The sequence below is a fragment of the Pteropus vampyrus genome, unplaced genomic scaffold (genome assembly GCF_000151845.1).
Source record: "Pteropus vampyrus isolate Shadow unplaced genomic scaffold, Pvam_2.0 Scaffold120, whole genome shotgun sequence".
Lineage (NCBI taxonomy): Eukaryota > Metazoa > Chordata > Mammalia > Chiroptera > Pteropodidae > Pteropus > Pteropus vampyrus.
Window position 1 is genome coordinate 4909971 of NW_011888901.1, and position 17551 is coordinate 4927521.

Below are 17551 nucleotides of genomic sequence, written 5' to 3' on the forward strand. Positions count from 1 at the left end.
CGTCGTGCGGCGGCTTCCGGCGGCCAGAGGAGCTGGGCCGGGTGGACGGCGACTTTCTGGAGGCAGTGAAGCGGCACATCTTGAGCCGCCTGCAGATGCGGGGCCGGCCCAACATCACGCACGCAGTGCCCAAGGCCGCCATGGTCACGGCTCTGCGCAAGCTGCACGCGGGCAAGGTGCGCGAGGACGGCCGCGTGGAAATCCCGCACCTCGACGGCCACGCCAGCCCGGGCGCCGACGGCCAGGAGCGCATCTCCGAGATAATCAGCTTCGCCGAGACAGGTGGGTCGGGCCCGCGGTCTGCCAGCCGTGGTCTTCTCTCCCTCCTGAACCCCTTTCTCTTGCCTGCTCCGGCCGCCGCAGCCAGCGCGTGCTCGCGGTCCCGGACTCCCGGCCCGGCCTCTTGCCCCTAGCCCTGTGCGCTCCGTCTCGGCTGCCGTCTTTTTAACCACCAGTCAGCAGACCCCTTTCTGCTCCCCCTACTCCCGCCGCGGAAAGCTTTGCCCTCCACCCTGCTCTCCGGAATCCGGCCCCAGCGCCTCTGGGCACGTGTCCCCCTCCCTGCAGATGCGTGCGGCCCTTGCTCCGCGGGCACTTGCTTGGTGATTGCTTAATGTTTTTGTTTCCCACGATCGGAGTGTAGGCTTAGCAGTGTGGATGGAGATGTGTGTGCTTGTTGATATCCGTGGGGCGGAGGGGAGAGTGTGTGTGTGTGTGTGTGTGTGTGTATGTGTGTGCGCGCGTATGTGTGTGTGTGCGCGCGCGCCTGCCTGCGTGAGAGGCCCCAGGGCCGCTTCCATCACCGGGCGACGTGGGCTTGCCAGGATTGCTGAAGCCTCACTGGGGAGAGCTAGGCAACCTCTCTTCCGATTGTGTGGGCACCGGAATCGGGCGGAAGGCAGCCTTCTCAACAGGTCCCATCATTTAACGCAGAGAAAGACGCGGCTCGGGGACAGCCCCGTGCCTTTCGGCTCGCGTGGCAGCGGCAGCAGCCCCCTTGTCAGAGAGAGACAGAGTTTGTAGTTAACAAAGGATAGCAGTCCTTTCTGGAATTTTCCCTTTGCCCTGGATTGCAAATTTCTACTACTGTCTAAATATAAAAATCAAGAGAGGGGAAAAAAAATCTTTTCGAACTTTAAAAGAAGGAAAATGTGCCCGCGTTGAAATGCTGCAAGTGCTTTCGACTCCGCTGTCCTTTTCAGGACTTCAATGAGCCAGGCTGGCTTTTGTGCCTGGAGCTCAGCCTCATTTGCGCAGAGGGGACTGCGAGTAGAGTAGGTCGCAGAGGGGGAAGCCCTGGTATGGGCACGGTGGGGGTGGGCAGGGAGCCTGGGGTGGGGGAGCAGTTGGGTCCCCAGGCTGCAAATGCCCTCCACCCTCCCAGGCAGCAGGGAAGCTGTGCTAGTGCTGCCTGGGGATGAAAAGGGATGAAAAGTTTTGCATAGCTGAGTGTGGAGAAAAGCAGAGACAATCTGGGCTTGGTCTGCGCTTAGAAAGAAACGCATTGCTGTTTTAGCTGTCCGACCCAGTCAGGGGAAGCTCGACATGCAATTAGAGAGCTTGGATTAAAAGGTGCTTTGGGGCCCAGCGTAGAAATGTGATTCTGGAAGGTCGAGGAGGCCTTTTGGTCCCGGTGGCACAAAATGACAGCGGGGGCTGTTATATTTCTGGTCCGTTTCGCGGAGCCAGCTCTTTGACTTATAAATAACAGATTCAGGTCACAGGCAGCTCGTCCAAGACCAGCTTTTAAGGCTGCACACTTTTCCCCATTTCAAAGTCAGATGTCAGTGTTATTAGAGGAGCCAGGCGAGGCCTGAGGAGGGGGATGGAGGGGGCATTGGTAGGAGGTTTGATAAAACCAGCCAGGCCACACAGTTGCCTTGTTTGTTCTTCCTGGAAAAGGAAAAAAAGAAAAAGAAAAAAAGTAGAGATTGGTCAGAGAGAATTGTTGCTGAAATGTAGGATGAGAGAGGAATCATCTCTGTTGGCACGGCCTCTCTTCTTGTTGAGCCGAATGATTGAGAATACTAACAAGCCAGTTCCCCCTTTCCTTGGAGATTTTGAACGTGCCATTAACTGGGAGCCCAGGTCTCATCAAAGGAGTGGACCTCAAGTTTTAAGGCTGAATGTCCTGTCCTTTGGAACTAACTACTTGGAAATGAGGGCTGCACTTTGCAGTCTGCAAAGCACACTTTCCTGTGTCAGAAATTTGAGCAGGGCTCACTTGTTTGCAGTGGAGGTTCCACTGGGGGTTGGATCAGATCATGCTTAGGTAAACACTGGAAAGAGGCTGTAGGTGGCTCGGCTGGATTTTGCAATGCCCTAAGTTAACCAAAAACAACAACAACAACAACAACAACAACAAACCCTAACACATTCTACTGAAACAACCCACCCCAAAATCTTCGGTGTGATCCTGGTTCTGTTTTTCAGATTTCACAGATACCCATAACAACTTGTTAAGATCTTGGCCTCCTGACAAGTTCCTCTGTGGAGCTTTGAGGCCTGACAGCCTGTCTCCAGGGAGCCCTGGCCTGGGAGAGGTGAGGCAGGATTTTATAGACCTGGATCCTCCAGCTCCGACCTGGTCCATGTTTCTCAATGGGAAACGATTTTCTCTGCCTCTCCCAGGTTACAGTCAGAGGCCCTGGCCCCAAGAATGGTATTTCTGGACAATAACGTCTTCCAGCTGCACAGCGAGTTAGCATTCCAGCATCATGCAGCAGAGAGTGTATTTCCCCCATTGCCTCGTGTTCTCCTTGAATTAACTTGGCCTGCTCTCCCGTTTCTCTGCAGATGGCCTCGCCTCCTCCCGAGTCCGCCTGTACTTTTTCATCTCCAATGAAGGCAACCAGAACCTGTTTGTGGTACAGGCCAGCCTGTGGCTTTACCTGAAGCTGCTGCCCTATGTCCTGGAGAAGGGCAGTCGGCGGAAGGTGCGGGTCAAGGTGTACTACCAGGAGCAGGGCCACGGAGACAGGTGGAATGTGGTTGAGAAGAAGGTGGACCTCAAGCGCAGCGGCTGGCACACCTTCCCGCTCACTGAGGCCATTCAGGCCTTGTTTGAGCGGGGCGAGCGGCGGCTCAACCTGGATGTGCAGTGCGACGGCTGCCAGGAACTGGCTGTGGTGCCTGTGTTCGTGGACCCCGGCGAAGAGTCGCACAGGCCTTTTGTGGTTGTGCAGGCACGGCTAGGTGACAGCAGGCACCGTATTCGCAAGAGAGGCCTGGAGTGTGATGGCCGGACCAACCTCTGTTGCAGGCAACAGTTCTTCATCGACTTCCGCCTCATCGGCTGGAACGACTGGATCATTGCACCCACCGGCTACTATGGGAACTACTGTGAGGGCAGCTGCCCGGCCTACCTGGCGGGGGTCCCCGGCTCAGCCTCCTCCTTCCACACGGCCGTGGTGAACCAGTACCGCATGCGGGGCCTGAATCCTGGCACGGTGAACTCCTGCTGCATCCCCACGAAGCTGAGCACCATGTCCATGCTCTACTTTGACGACGAGTACAACATTGTCAAGCGGGACGTGCCCAACATGATTGTGGAAGAGTGTGGCTGTGCCTGATGCAGCAAGGCTGTGGAAGTGGGGCGCCAGGACAGTCTCGGATGGGCTTCTTGCAGCCCCTGTGGGAAGGGGGTGCGTGGCGGGCTGAGTATGGCTGTTAAGTTGGGCTGCCTAGAAGGTGCCAGGGTGAGGCCCGAAATATTTTTCTACTACTTCATCCAGCAATCAGTCAAAAGCAGAGCAAGAACCCTCAACTGACATGAAATACTTTAAAATGCACACGTAGACACGCACAGCCAGACGCATCCTGCCACCCACACAGCAGCCTCCAGGATACCAGCAAATGGATGCGGTGACAAATGGCAGCTTAGCTACAAATGCCTGTCAGTTGGAGAGAATGGGGTGAGCAGCCACCATTCCTACCAGCTGGCCCGGCCACTCTGAATCGCGCCTTCCGAGCACACATAAAAGCACAAAGACAGAGACACACACGCACACAGAGGAGAGGAGAGCTCAAGTGAGCAGGGGAGCCACCAAGAAGAAAGCAGATTTGGGGGGTGGGGAGTGTGCAGGCAGGCAGAGGGCTGTGTGGCCCCCTTCGCTTGTGCAAGGCCCGCTGTGCCTTAGCATCTCCTGGCTCAAACGCATCTGCTTCCTTCCCTGCCTGGATCCTTCATGCAGCAGGACCAGGGGAGCTTGTCTTTTTCCTTCCAGTAGAGGGAATGAGGCCCAGAAAGGACACAACCTGCTGAAGACCAGAGACCATGGAGCAGTGGCAGTGACCGTGACTCTTTGTAGTTTGGGTCCCTGGCGTGATTTATATGTGTGTTTGTTTTGGGGGTGGGGAGGGAGGGAGAGGAGAAGGATCTTAATTTGATGCTTTAACTGATCACTAGCAGTTGACAGATCATTCATTCCAGTTGTATAATTGAAGAAGGACTTTTCTACCAGGTATGATCTTTTAAGTTAAAATCTGAATTGTTCTAAATGGGGAAAAAAGTTGCAATCTCTGCCCCGCACTGGGGATATTCCTTTAGGACTGTTTGGGGAGGGTTGGAAATGACCCTTAAGCAAGGGGATTAGACCAGAGGAGGAAATGGTGAGGTGGAGGCATTCTGGAAATGCTGGGTGTGGGGGTTGCCTACTCAGCAGGGGGTGAGGGAAGGGAGCAGTTTAGCCGGTCTTGGAGAGATGGGAAAGGCTTTCAGTTGCTTTGCAGAAGTTGCCAGTGTAGGCCCCAACCACCAGAGCTGGCCATGGACATGGCCCCCGCCAGCTCACCTGCCTGCCAGCCCCTCTTAGCACTTGCAGACCTGCCTGAATGCACATGATATAGCACTTGCTCATCTGCGTGTGTCCAGAAGTGGCCCTTGGCAGAGCACTGAACTCGCTCACCCCTAAATGTCCAAGTGCCGCGTGAACTATGCAATTTAAAGGGTTGACCCATACTAGACAAAACTGGACTCGTACGACTCTTTTTATATTTTTTATACTTGAAATGAAATCCTTTGCTTCTTTTTTAAGCGAATGATTGCTTTTAATGTTTGCACTGATTTAGTTGCATGATTAGTCAGAAACTGCCATTTGAAAAAAGAAGTTATTTTTATAGCAGCAAAAAAAAAAAAATACAGTTAAATGTATTATACATAATTTTGGAACCAAAGAGGCCAACAGATCAGTTTTAATTTTTATTAGATGGTGGGGCCATCTTATATGAGGTAGATGTTCTGAACAATCCCTTGAGTGGCCTGCCAACGTTTCAGGGTATAAATGGATTTTGTTTATTCAGTTTGACGTGTCTTTTCTATCCTCACACACCCAGAAGGTAGAGTAAAAATGATTATGGTAGAATGCAGGTGTGTATCCTTAAATCTCCATCTTTATGTTTATTTAATAAAGCTCCCCTTAGGTTCTGTTTCATAATAATTTAAAACCAAACAATTTTCCCATAGACTTGCTGTTAAAGTATTTTACATTTGTGTACAGTTTAAGAAAATAAAAGATTGAGTGCCACCGGCTTTCTGCCTTGTGTGATGTCTGGCGGGTGGGGTCTGGGCTGGAGATGGCGGCTGGGAGGAAGGTGAGTCCAGGTAGCCAGCTTTAATGCCACTTGCCTCCGTGGCCCGCTCCTGGCACTCTCTGAGTCCTCGCTACCAGCATGATGTCAGTCAGAGAGTCTAGGAAAAATGGCAGAAGATCAAAATGAAGGACAATTAGCAAATTCATGAATTACACATTTGTTTACCCTTCTAGTCTCAAGACTAATTATGTTTCACTATGGCTGCATCTATTACCATTCGAAAGTACCAGTTAAGCCCCTATCCCTGGAAGGAAATGTAAAACCTGGGAGGCAGCAGCCCATCTGACCTCCATGCCTACCTCCGTTTACCTATAGAGATGACTGGCTAATACCTTGAGGTAGAAGGATAAACAAGGCCAGAGTATGCCAATTGTTCTCTCCTGTGGGAGTTGTAACTGGTGGTGGCTGGAGGTGGGGGGGAGGTTGGCAGTAAAGACCGTGCAACCGCAACTGCAGGTACGACTTGAGATACCCATGATGCATTGTTATCGTGCAGCCTTGTATCGTGCTTTTCTGGGAAATGGTTTCATCTTCATTTTTCAGAGTTTGGAATCTGAGGCTCAGAAAGGTTCAGAGCTTGCCTGAGGTCACACAGTCAGGATAGGCACTCTGGGCATTTGAGACCAGGCGTCACGGTTGGTCTCCCCGTGTCCCTGGGAGGATGGCAGCACTAAGGCCTTGCCTTCATCGGAGGCCCTGCAGGGCTGGTGGGGCTGCTTGGTTTTAGGATCACATGTAGTCTTCCCAGAAAATCTCAGGACATTTGAGCAGTTGGACCCCTGGGATTATCTAACCTCATTAAGGTAAAAATGGGGAAATTGAGGGAGGCCGTGGGCAGCTGGAGGGGCATATCTTAGTTCACACAGCCAGCTGGTGGCAAGAGGCAGGCTCTGGCCTCGTTTTTTTCCCATTTGCCTACTCAGTTAACTGCTCTGCCCGGGTTTCATCCTGAGGTGTGGATTTATCAATCTGCAAAGTCTTGAGACAATATAAAAATTAATGGGTGAAAGAAGAAAATTTCATTTAGATAGGCCTAGCCTGGGCATTTTGGAGTGCAAGTCAAGATCCAGCTGTCCCTCTACTCTGCGATGGGCTAGGCCCAGCTGCTGGTTGCTCCAGGTCCGCAGCCCAGCCCCTGCCCTGCCCTGCCCCGGCCCAGGAATTTTTGCAGGCAGCCTCCGGGAGGGGCAGTGCAAGAGTCACCAGGGGTGCATCTGCTGTTTGGCTATTAAGCACCTCTGAGGGCCCTCCTGGGCTGAGCTTTACAGGATGGCCCATGGGTCCCGCCTCAGCCCCAGGAAGGGCCTGGGATTCTGAGGTCACAAGGCCAGTGGGCCAGCAGATGTGGTCCCTGCTTGGCCCTCTGCCGCCCTATGCTGGCATGTGTCCCTGTGGGGCCTGGTGGATGACAATTCCTATTCCTGAGAGATGCAGTGAGGACAGGCATGCATTCCCTGTCCCAGGGCTGGGTGTTCTCCTCCAGTAAGGTCATGAGCTTTCTGTGCTTCTGTGGTCATTGCCTTCCCTGTGCCTTCTTTCTCACTCAATCCTCAGTTCTTTCCTTCTGATTGCTCTTTTCCATTCTTTCTCCTTATTTTCCCAGTGGACCTGGCTTGAGGGCCCCACCTCTCCCTGGAGATGCTCCTGGAGCCTCCCTGCGGCCTAGGGAACAAGCCTCCCACTGCCTCTCAAGTCCACTACCTCTGACCCGGAGCCCTCCTGTTCTGCTTTAGGGACCATCTCCCCTCCTTCCCTCTGTCCCTTTCAACCATCTTCAGGCCACCAGGCCATTAACCTTCATTGGACCAGTAGGTCAGGCAGGGCCTGCCAAAGACAGAGACTGTGCCCCCACCTGCCTCAAATGTCTCCATTACCCACCTGCTGTGATTCATGAGATCCCACCGTGCCAGATTCATCCTTGGCTGACCTTCAGACATGCCCTTGGTCCTCAGTGACTCAGTGGGGACAAGTGTGGCTGGGGGAAGAGCGCTGGGGTTAGGGGAGACCATGTACCTCCCCTCTCTTTTCCCTTATTTCCCAGACAGGCAGACTGAGGGCAAGGGCCTGGGGGACGAACTCCGACAGCTCTTGCATGTGGCTGGGCCTCTGATCCACCTAGAACTCAGGCTGGTCCAGCACATGCCCCCCGCAAGGCCCTGTGGGAACTCTTGCTGGGGATCCCCAAGGGGCCTGGCAGGCCATCTTGCCTCACACAGCACTGCAGCTGCCTAGACCTCCTTCAGGGGCAGGCATAGGAGGTGAGGGGGAGGGGTGTCCACAGGCTGCTGCCAAGCCACGGACACTGCTCTGGGCTAAAGAAAAGTGCGCCTTTGCAGGCAAAGAAGCAGAAACAAAACACCCTTCGTGTGGGCAGAGGCCCTGGGAGCAACCCCAGCCCAGTTACTAGGCTTTCAATGGGATGTTTTGAGAAAATGACAAATTACCTGTGAGCTTTGCAAAAGAAGCTAGGCCTGCTATATGTAAGGTATGGAGCGTGAGGGGGGTGGGTGTGGCAGGCTCTGGGTGTGCTTGGCTGTGAGGTGGCGGGGATGGCTGTGTGTGGGAGCGGAGGGGGAATTGTGGGTGAGGTTGAGTGATTTGCTGTTTTGTGACTAGGTATAACTGTATGCTGAGCCATGGGGCATGCGAAACTGACTGTGGCTGTGTGATTGGCTATGAGTTTGGGATGTGTGGTTGGCTGTCTCTGAGGTTGTGTGGGTGAGTGTATGTGTGGGTGAGTGTGAGACCATGTGGGGTTCGAGACCGTGTAATTGTGGGGTGTGTCTGCATGATTGGTTGTGTGTACTGCTTGCCATTTTCATCTTTTTCCTCATCAAGAGGTGATGCACCTGGTTGTTTAGGGACTTCGTGATTGGGGTAGTCATATTTTTAAATCTGGGTTGTTGCTGGCAAAGCTCCTATAGTTAGAGTCTATGATTGCCCTCAAGCTGGGCAGGTGCTGGGGTGCTGGGCTAGGGGCGGGCGCAGGCACCATCTCTGTGGCCTGTGTGGTTGCTCTCAGTGTGGTTTCACAGCTCTTACTGCCCTACCCTAGCCACTCAATGCCAGGGGTCGCCACGGTGCCCCTGCAGCCCCAAGGCCAGAGCACTTTAAAAGTGGAATGGTAGCATCTGGTCAGTCATTCAGTCTTAACAAACATTTTCATGTTCTGGAAGATCATGTATCATCTCAGTTTAGTCCTCAAAACAGCTTGGGGGTAGAGGGGGAAGGAGTATCATGATTCTCATTTAACAGGTGAGAAAATGAAGGCTGAGAAAGCCATGCACTGAAGATGGCACAGCTCATAAGTAGCAAAGCGGGGATTTGCCCCCAGGAGCTGTTTCCAAAGTCACCAGGCTGCTTAGGAGGAGGGGTAAGGGTCAACCTGGCCGTTCTGGGCCTCCCTGGAAGAGAGGGGAGGCTGGGGCTCAAGGTCTTCCTGGCTTTTAGTTGGGAGGGGACTGCCCCCTCCCTTCCACCCATGATTTGAGCCTGGCATATCAATGGCATCTGTACATTGAGCTGTTCTTCTCTCTGGCTATGGAGACAGCTATCCATGCACCATCACCACTCCCTCTGTGGCCTGGTGAGTGAGATAGCTGCTGGGTCCAATTCTGGGAAAACGGACTATGGGTTGAGCAAAGCAGGGTGGGGGCAGGAAGCCGGAGGCCTTGCCTTTGGGTCCTGTAGTGGTGGAGGAGGCAGCCTGGGCAATCTCATTGAGCCCAGGCACTGGAAGCACAGGCTCAGGGCCGGCCTGCTTGGTTCTGTGATCGCAGCCTGGCCTAACCTCTCGGTGTCCTCATCTATAAAGTGGCCCAGAGGCTCAGGGGGTTGTTGTGAGCACTGAGATGCTTTGAACGGTGCCAATTTCTATGTGGTTTTGCTGTTGCTGTTTTCCAGCATGTTCCTCTGTGTTAGGAATGGTGCTGGGTGTCTAGGCAGGGGTGCCTCCCCGCCTCTGAGTGGCCTGCTCTAGAACCCCTCTTCTGTTCTCAGTTGTTTATTCAGTGACTATTCAGAAGCTGTGATGCTGCTGCTGTTAGCTAACATTTGTTGAGAACTTACTGCCATCGGATTGAATGTTTCACAGCGCCGTGTGGTTAATCTTTACAACCTCCCCTCTAGGCAGGTGAGGTGTGCCCATTTTACTGATGAGGAAGTTGAGGCTCAAGGAAGTAGAACCTTGCTGGAGGCCTCATAGCTATTTGAGGGGAGGAGTCATGCCTGTGGCCTTCCAGTTTCTGCCTCCATTCCTTTCAAAGTTCTCAAGAGAATCTTGGGGCCTTGAGCCCCAGGGGACTGGGAACAATGGAGGAGAAAGTAGGAGGGAGAGTTGTGGTAAGCTAGAGGGGACCTGGAGGCTGCTGAGGGGCTGTTGCTGAGTGCCTCTCAGAGAGGCCCTTCAGAAGTCCCTTAGTTGTTCCCCAGCCCGCCTCCTACCCCGCATCCTGTCCCATAGGGGGTGCCTGAGGGTCCATCTTCAGGGTGCATACTCCCTGCAGGTCGCACCTGGTAAGAATGGCCACGTCATAAGTAGGAATGGGACCTATCTGAGGTCACTGCAGACTCCCGAAGAATCTGATGGGGGCAAGGAGTCACTGAGGTGCTGAGAAAATGCACAATGACTGTGTTTGCAAGTGGGATTTTAAGGATGGATTCTTAGACCCCTCATGGAGACAGAGTGGGGAGGGGCAGGGAAGAAACGGGGACAGAGAGAGAGAACTGCAGAAGGAGTTTTCACCACCCGCCCCCAGCCCAATGACAGGGAGCTTCTAATGCCCTCTCCATCCTCTAAGGAAGGGGCTTCAGGGTAGGGACAGCACAGGTCTTCAGTCTTCTGAGGAGGTGGGTACGTTCACTAGATCCTGGTGGTGGGATGCAGAAGCAAATGGGAGGTGCTGGAGGGAGGGTGGACCTGGTCAGCTCATGTGGCTTTTTGCAGTGGACATTCCTGGCTGCTAGTGGACATTCTTCCTGCTCCAGGCAGGCTCCTTTCTGCCTTCTCACCTTTTCCACTAGCCCTTCCAGCTGATTTCTACTCCTTGTGCCTTTCCCCCACAGACACTATCAGATCTGTGTCTGTCCAGTCCCAGGGATGCAGGTGAGAAGCTGTGGTTCCTGAGTGCTAGTTCGAGCCCTTGTCCGGAATGAGGGGTGTGGGGGCTGGGTTTGCTGTGCTCACTCCCCTCTTCATTACTTCAGGGCCTTTGGATCAGACCCTAGAGTCCCCAGGTGGGGAAAGGAGGAAACCGAGACCCTTCATGGCCCTGGGAAAACTCTAGCACGTATTCATGCATACCTGCATGAGAATCTGATCCACAACTCCGCCCCCACCCCAGAGCTCCAGGACTTTTGGACAGAACTCGGGCCTTCTTGAGCCCACAGCCTGGTTTGTAGGCCAATGGGGAACACTCTCATTTACTCAGCGGGGGTACAGCCCCAGGCCTCAGAGGACAATCCGAGGGTTGTTAGGCTCTATGCTGGGGTTTAGGGCATTACCTCACTCCTCACAGGAACCCTGTAAGGGAGGTAAGTCACTGCTATTATCCCTATTCACACATGGGGCTCCCAGGGGGCTGCCTGTCATTCCCAGGGCCACTGAGCTCCTATGGCAGATGAGTTCTCCATACTAGTTCTGAGACAGCTTCCTAAATTCCTGGCTGTGGGAGAGGCTCAAAGGATCACCCAGGCTCCTTTGAGGCCTTGTCCTTCCCAAGAAGGTGTTCGGTGACCCTCTCAACCCAAACAGCACAAATGCATTTGGGTGCTTTACTCCTGGAAGGTGTGATGTGTCAGCAGCTCTGGTTTGTAAGTCCCGCATTGGGCGGATGGCTGGAGATAGCGCTGCTTAGGCCCTGCCAGAGGGCTGAAGGCTGTCCCCTTCACCTATTTGATGGTGGCAGCCGTGGGCCAGCACTCCAGTCGGAGGATCACAGAGGAACTTTTTCCAAAACTTGCCCATGCATTCTCTCACCCCTCCTGGGTAATGCTTTAAGCAAAACTTGGAGGACCCTGCCACTCCCGTGTATAAAATCCTTCCAGGGCTCCATGGCCTCAGGAAGAAGTCTATGGCTAAGGGCCCACCAGGGCCCCGGGCTCATGGCTCACCTCCTCCTGCCCTCACTGCTCAAGCTACAGTTCCCATCTACAGTTCACTGCCTTCACCTCTGTGCCTCCCAAATGCCCATCCTTACGAGAAACACCCCTTCTCCCCTCTTTACTAGATAGCTGTGACTCCCCCTCAGGGCCCTGGATTCGGAGCCCTGACTCAAGGTTCATGGATCTCCTCTCCCAGTCTCACCTGCACGCTTGGCCCCTAGAGGCTGCAAGCCTGGCCTTTAGGAGAGTGGGGTCCACTGTTCTGACGCTAGGACAGAATTAGTGCTCAATACCCATTGTTAAACGAGTGAAGAAACATCAATCTCAGAAGTCTGACCCCACCCACCCATTTCCCTGCTGGAGCAACTGAGACCAAGGGGACCAGCAGGACCCAGGCTGAGGCCCAGCCCAGACTAAGAGCAGAAACTAGTGCTCCTGGCTGGGTTGGTACTCCTGACCACGCCTGTGTTATTTTTTTCTCCCTTTTAAGAGCACTTCATGCCCCACAGGTGATTCATGCAATAGCATTTTCAAAAGCCTGTAATTTGCTCCGAGTGTTCAGGCTTCATGGTGAAGCGAAGCCTCATATATAAGTGGCTGCTGTTGCCGCAGGCCAAAGCAATGTTAACCCGACTGGGTTGCACTCAGTGCCCTGGCTGTAATAAAGGGCTGGTGCTGGCTTCCCAGATCCTCTCCAGGACTCGCTGCACTGAGAGGAAGGTATCCCTTCCTGCCTTCGACTTCAGGTGTGGTTTGCCACCTGAGGGTGTCTCATAAAAGCTCAGCTTTAATGAATCAATCACTGAGAGATGAATTGGTTAATGCTGGGCCCCACTCCCCTGTGGATGACTGGCACATTAATGAGGGTCAATTATTTCAGCATTAATAACGAATGCTCCAACTGAGCCGAGGAAGGAGTGGAAAATACACAAGCCCACAGGCCAGCCCGCTATCCAGTGCAGCTCATCGTTTTCCTTGGAGGGTCTGAGCAAGGCCCATGGCAGCAAACCTCTTCGCTATTTCAGTGCAAAAAAGTACCCTGGACTAGGAATCAGGGAGTGGGACTCAGGAGGCAGACTGTAAGCTCCACGAGGGCAAGGGCCCTGTCTGCTTGTACACTGCTGTGTCTCCAGTTCTGAGAATGATACCTGGCACACAGTAGGTGCTCAGTAAATACTTGCTGGTTGAATCCCTTATCCAAGCCCTGCCGCTCAATCATTTTGTGATCTCAAGAAAGTTTTTTGCACTGTAGCCTATATTTATCTCATTTGAAATCAGATTAGACTTGATGGTTCATTCACTCATTCGTTCATTTCTCTAGTAATTAAGTCATTTATTTCACTTTATTTCATAGTGCTTGTTATGTGCTAGGCACAAAGTTGGTTCTCCACACAGGAGCTAGCATCCTTGTCACTTTGAGGACAGTTACCTGCATGGGTCCCTGCTGTGGCCAGCAGTTGTTCCCATGAGAGAGGCAGAGCCGCTGGAGGTTGGGGATGGCATCTGGAGGGGCAGGTTGTTCTGAGCCAGCTTCTTGTAAGCTTCAGCTCTCAGGCAGAGACCCAGGTATGCCCACTGTCTTCTACTTAGAGGATTATTTTGTCTCTTGGTGCCCGAGGTTGCTGTGGCATTAGCCATGGTAGTAGGTCAGAATGCTGGCTTTACACGGTGTTTCGCCTCTTCTGAGGTCCAGGCCAAGATGTGCCCTCACCTGCTGCTCATCTGGAGTGGGTGGAGGATATGGCTGGCATGGCCAGTCAGAGGTGTGCTGGTGTGGTGTTGGAAAGCTGGCGGTCTCCCCACCACGGGGGCACTTCTGGGTAAAGGTTAACAATGAAAGCTCCAGTTCTTCCTTCTTTGAGTCGTGGGAAGGCAGGTCCTTCAAAGTAGAGTATTTTTGGGGTGGAGGTGGGGAATCTGTTGTTGAAAGCGGAAGACGTGTCAGAGGCTGGTTAGATCTTAGAACTGTAGAGAAGGCCATTCAAATTCTCCTTCTGTAGAGGGAGAATTGAGGTGCAAAGAGGGACTGTGAATTGCCTGAGGCTCCACAGTTAATGAGGCTCAATGTAGCATCCCTGCAGAGGACTACGGGGCCCCTCCTAAGCAGGGCCCCACTTAACCCCCAGGATGTGATCCTGACCTGGTACTGTGATGTATGTGAGCATGCGCACAGCTGCCAAGGCTAGAGGTAGGGCTATGGGAGCACAGAGGGAAAGGTTTCTGGTGGAAGCTTGTCATGGCTGGATGGCACCAGGGCACCTTGCAGCGGGATCCACCCTGGGCCCAGGGCTGTCTGCTCTCGTGGTTTCCCAAGAGTCCACATAGACCAATGGTTGAGCTTGGCCCTGCGGGTAGACTATGGCTTGGCTTTCCAAACTCCAGCTCCACCCTATCCTATCTGTGTACCCTAGGGCTGGTTACTTAACCTCTCTGTGCCTGAGTTCCCTTATTATATGATGGGGCTAATACTAGTAATTACCTCATAGGATTGTGTGGATTAAATGAGATAATAAAAATAACAGCTACTGCTGGCTGAGTGCTCATGAGGTACCAAGAACTCTTCTAAACCCTTGACATATTTTAACCCTAATAACCCATCACAACTCTATGGGGTATTATTTTTATTCCACAGATCAAGAAACAGAAGTGCAGACAGCATAAGTGGCTGGCCCAAGGTCACATGGTATGACAGAGAGGAGCTGAAATTAAATCTCAAGTCCCGGGGCACTGCGCTCTGGCCTGTGGGGTCTGCACCCTGCTGGCCTTGTGAAGTTGGCTTGCCCTGGGAAGGAGGTGGCCTCCTCTCTCCTCCTGCCTGCCTGCCTCTGGGCTTGGAGACCACAGGCTAGTCCTCTCAGGGCTACCAGGATGACCATGAAACTCCTTCCAGGCCAAAGCTGAGATAGGTCTCTAGAGGTGTTTGGGAAATAGTGAAGCGAGCAATCTAGCACCATTTGCCCTGGACTCCATGCTATCTTATCCCCTATCTTTAGCACCAAACTTTCTCCTTCATGGATTCTTGGCTGCCATGGACAGGGACCATGGAGCAGGGCGTGGATCGGGGAGCAGTGCTAAGGGGCACCGAGAGCGAACAATGGCATGGCTCGTTGTTGAAACCACATTCCATCATGGGGCTGGGTCGCAGTGGGTGGCTATCAGGTTAAAGAGAGCTCAGTCAACATCCTGCCCTGTGAGCCCAGTGGAACCCTGTGCTCTCACGATGCCATTGCTGTCAATCCCAGAACTGGATTTGGTAAACCTGGCCAGTGAGCCAGATCCGTAAGCTAAGAATGGTTTTTACATTTTTAAATGGTTGAAAACAACTCAAAATAAGAATAATATTGCACAATGTGACGACTATATGAAACTCAAATTTAGTGCCTATAAAGTTTTATTGGTATATAGCTACCTCATTCATTTATATGGTGGTTATGACAGAGGCCCCTATAGTTGGCGAAGCCTAAAATAGTTGCTGTCTAGCTTGTTACAGAAAATGTTTGCCAAAGATATCTATCCTTGGCTGGGTAGATATTCCAGGACACCACTGAGGTTCCCTCTTCTGTCCTCCTTCCAGAAGGACACTGCACCCCGAAGACCCTCTTAGTGCTAATTGGGGCAGAGGTGGACATGTCACCCTGGCCAAGACAATCACAGTTGGCAGAATGTTGAAATTCACTAGGAATGAGTGTCTCTTGGATACTTAAGAGTGTAAAGTCCTGGAAGGCCGAGCGTAACACTTCATGGTTTCTCAGAACCCACATGACGCCCAGACTAGGGTGAGACTAAGCAAATAATGGGAAGAAATTTACATACCTCCTCACACCCACTAGGATGGCAACTATCAAAAAAATATAAAAAATAACAGGGATGTGGAGAAATTGGAACCCTTGTGCACCATTGGTGGTAATCTAAGATGATGCAGCCTCTGGAAAACCGCATGAAGTTTCCTCAAAAACTTAAAAATGGGACTACCATATGATCCATCAATCCAATATCTGAGTATATACCCAACAGAATTGAATGCAGGGGCAGAGAGATATTTGCACACTCATGTTCCTAGCAGCATTATTCACAATAGCCAAAATGTGGAAGCAACCCAAGTGTCCACTGATGGATGAATGAATAAACAAAATGTGGTCTATACATACAATGGAATATTATTCAGCCTCAAAAAAGAAAGAAATTCTGATACATGCTACAACATGGGTGAACCTCAAGGACACTATGCTAAGTGAAAGAAGTCAATCGCCAAAGGACAAATAAATACTAAATGATTTCACTTATGTTAGATACCTAGAGTAGTCACAGTCATAGCAATAGAAGATAGAATGGTGGCTGCCTTGGTGTGTGTGACCTGTCCCTTTGGATTCCAGGCCTTCCTTACCTGGAGCAGAATCCAAGGGCAGATATCACAGCCACTCCCAGAACCCCTGGAAATGGTGCCAAGGGTGGCCCCTGAGGGAGCGGGCTGCCCAAGAAGCCTCCTTGGAGAAGGCTGATGTTCCTGTTGTTGATGCTAGGCCTGCCTAAGGCTGGGCAAGCTCAAGGAACAGCTTGGGCCAGCCCGCCTGGGTCAGTACAATCTTCAGGACTCAGAGACCCATCGGGCCCCTTCTAGAACAGCTATCACCTTCCCTCACAGGCCCAGAGGAGATGGGAACTCATAGGCTCTGAGTGTGTTCTCTTTGCCAAGTACTGGGTGGGCATTTTTCCATCTCATCTTATTCTACAATTCCCCCTGAGATGTGGGCACTGTGAGTTCCTGCCCATTCTCCAGTTGCTGTGAGGATTCAGACTAGGAGCTTGAGGGTATTCAGAAACTCCTGGAGCTTGGGCTCTGAGACCTAGGGGTCTGGGAGGGGTTGGGAGGTTGCCAGGGCCTGCCATAAATGCTCGGCATTGTCTCTAAATGCCCTTCTGGAACTGCCCTCTTTGGGCCCTTATGGGTAGGCCCTCAGCAACTGATGGACAGAACTTAAAGGAGAGGGCAGTGTCTAGCCAGAGCAGGGAGCTGCAGGAAGACCAGGGGAGACTCACACAGCAGAGGCCACGTGAATCAGGAGTAAACATGGGATCTGTGGTCCGTACAGTGGCAGAGAGAGAGTTCCTGGGGCAGGTGACCTCGGCCTTTAGTGTTCTGCATGCTCTAGGCTTCCTTTACACAAGCCAAGCCCTAGGAAGGCCAACTTGCCCTGGGGAGGTGCCCACGATGCTGTCACACCCCCTTGATAATCCCTGCTCACTGCCCCCACTCCCTCCTCAGGGTCTGGCTTCAGGCCGTGTCCCAAAACCTGATTTGTTAGGCCCTTTAACAAAATAAACTGATGTAAGAATGCCTCTTCAAAGTGATAATCACATTTTTTTATTAAAAAAATATTATTTACTGATGACTTTATTATTATTGTAAGGCATATCCACTGAGAGAATTAGGAAAACACAGAAAAGTAAAAGGAAACATTAAAAAAAAAAAAAAACCTGGATCCCAGCAACCAAAGGGTGTCCACGATTAATGTGTTGACGAATTTCCATGGGACCATACTGTACTAGACTCTGTGTGCAGGTCTAAGCTGACATCTTCAAGTAATATAATAGCATAAGCTTTTCCCATGAGACCAAACATTCCGTCAAAAGATGATTTTGATGGCTGTCTCTTAATTTAGGGCCTTTTCTCCTATCGTTGAATATTTGTTATTTCTAAATTTTCTCTTTTGTAAACAATTTCGCGATGAACATCTTGTGACAATTGTGTCGTCAGCGGGCATGCTTATCAACCACTAAGATGGTACTAGAATGGCAAGAAGGTTCCTCTGCAAGCAGGCGGTCAGATGCCTGGGAGCCTAGCTTCTCAAACTCAAAT

At 52.0% G+C, this 17551-nt stretch overlaps 1 protein-coding gene across 1 annotated transcript in view; it reads left to right on the forward strand.

The window, feature by feature from the left end:
• INHBB (inhibin beta B subunit) overlaps positions 1 to 5530 on the forward strand; it is a 28402-nt gene extending 22872 nt beyond the window's left edge. Inside the window, exons 2-3 of the mRNA XM_011366110.2 lie at positions 1 to 282; positions 2797 to 5530. Coding sequence (XP_011364412.1) covers positions 96 to 282; positions 2797 to 3572 — 963 coding nt within the window. The 5' untranslated portion in view covers positions 1 to 95 and the 3' untranslated portion in view covers positions 3573 to 5530. The remainder of the gene's footprint in view (positions 283 to 2796) is intronic.
• Positions 5531 to 17551: the final 12021 nt, after the last annotated feature.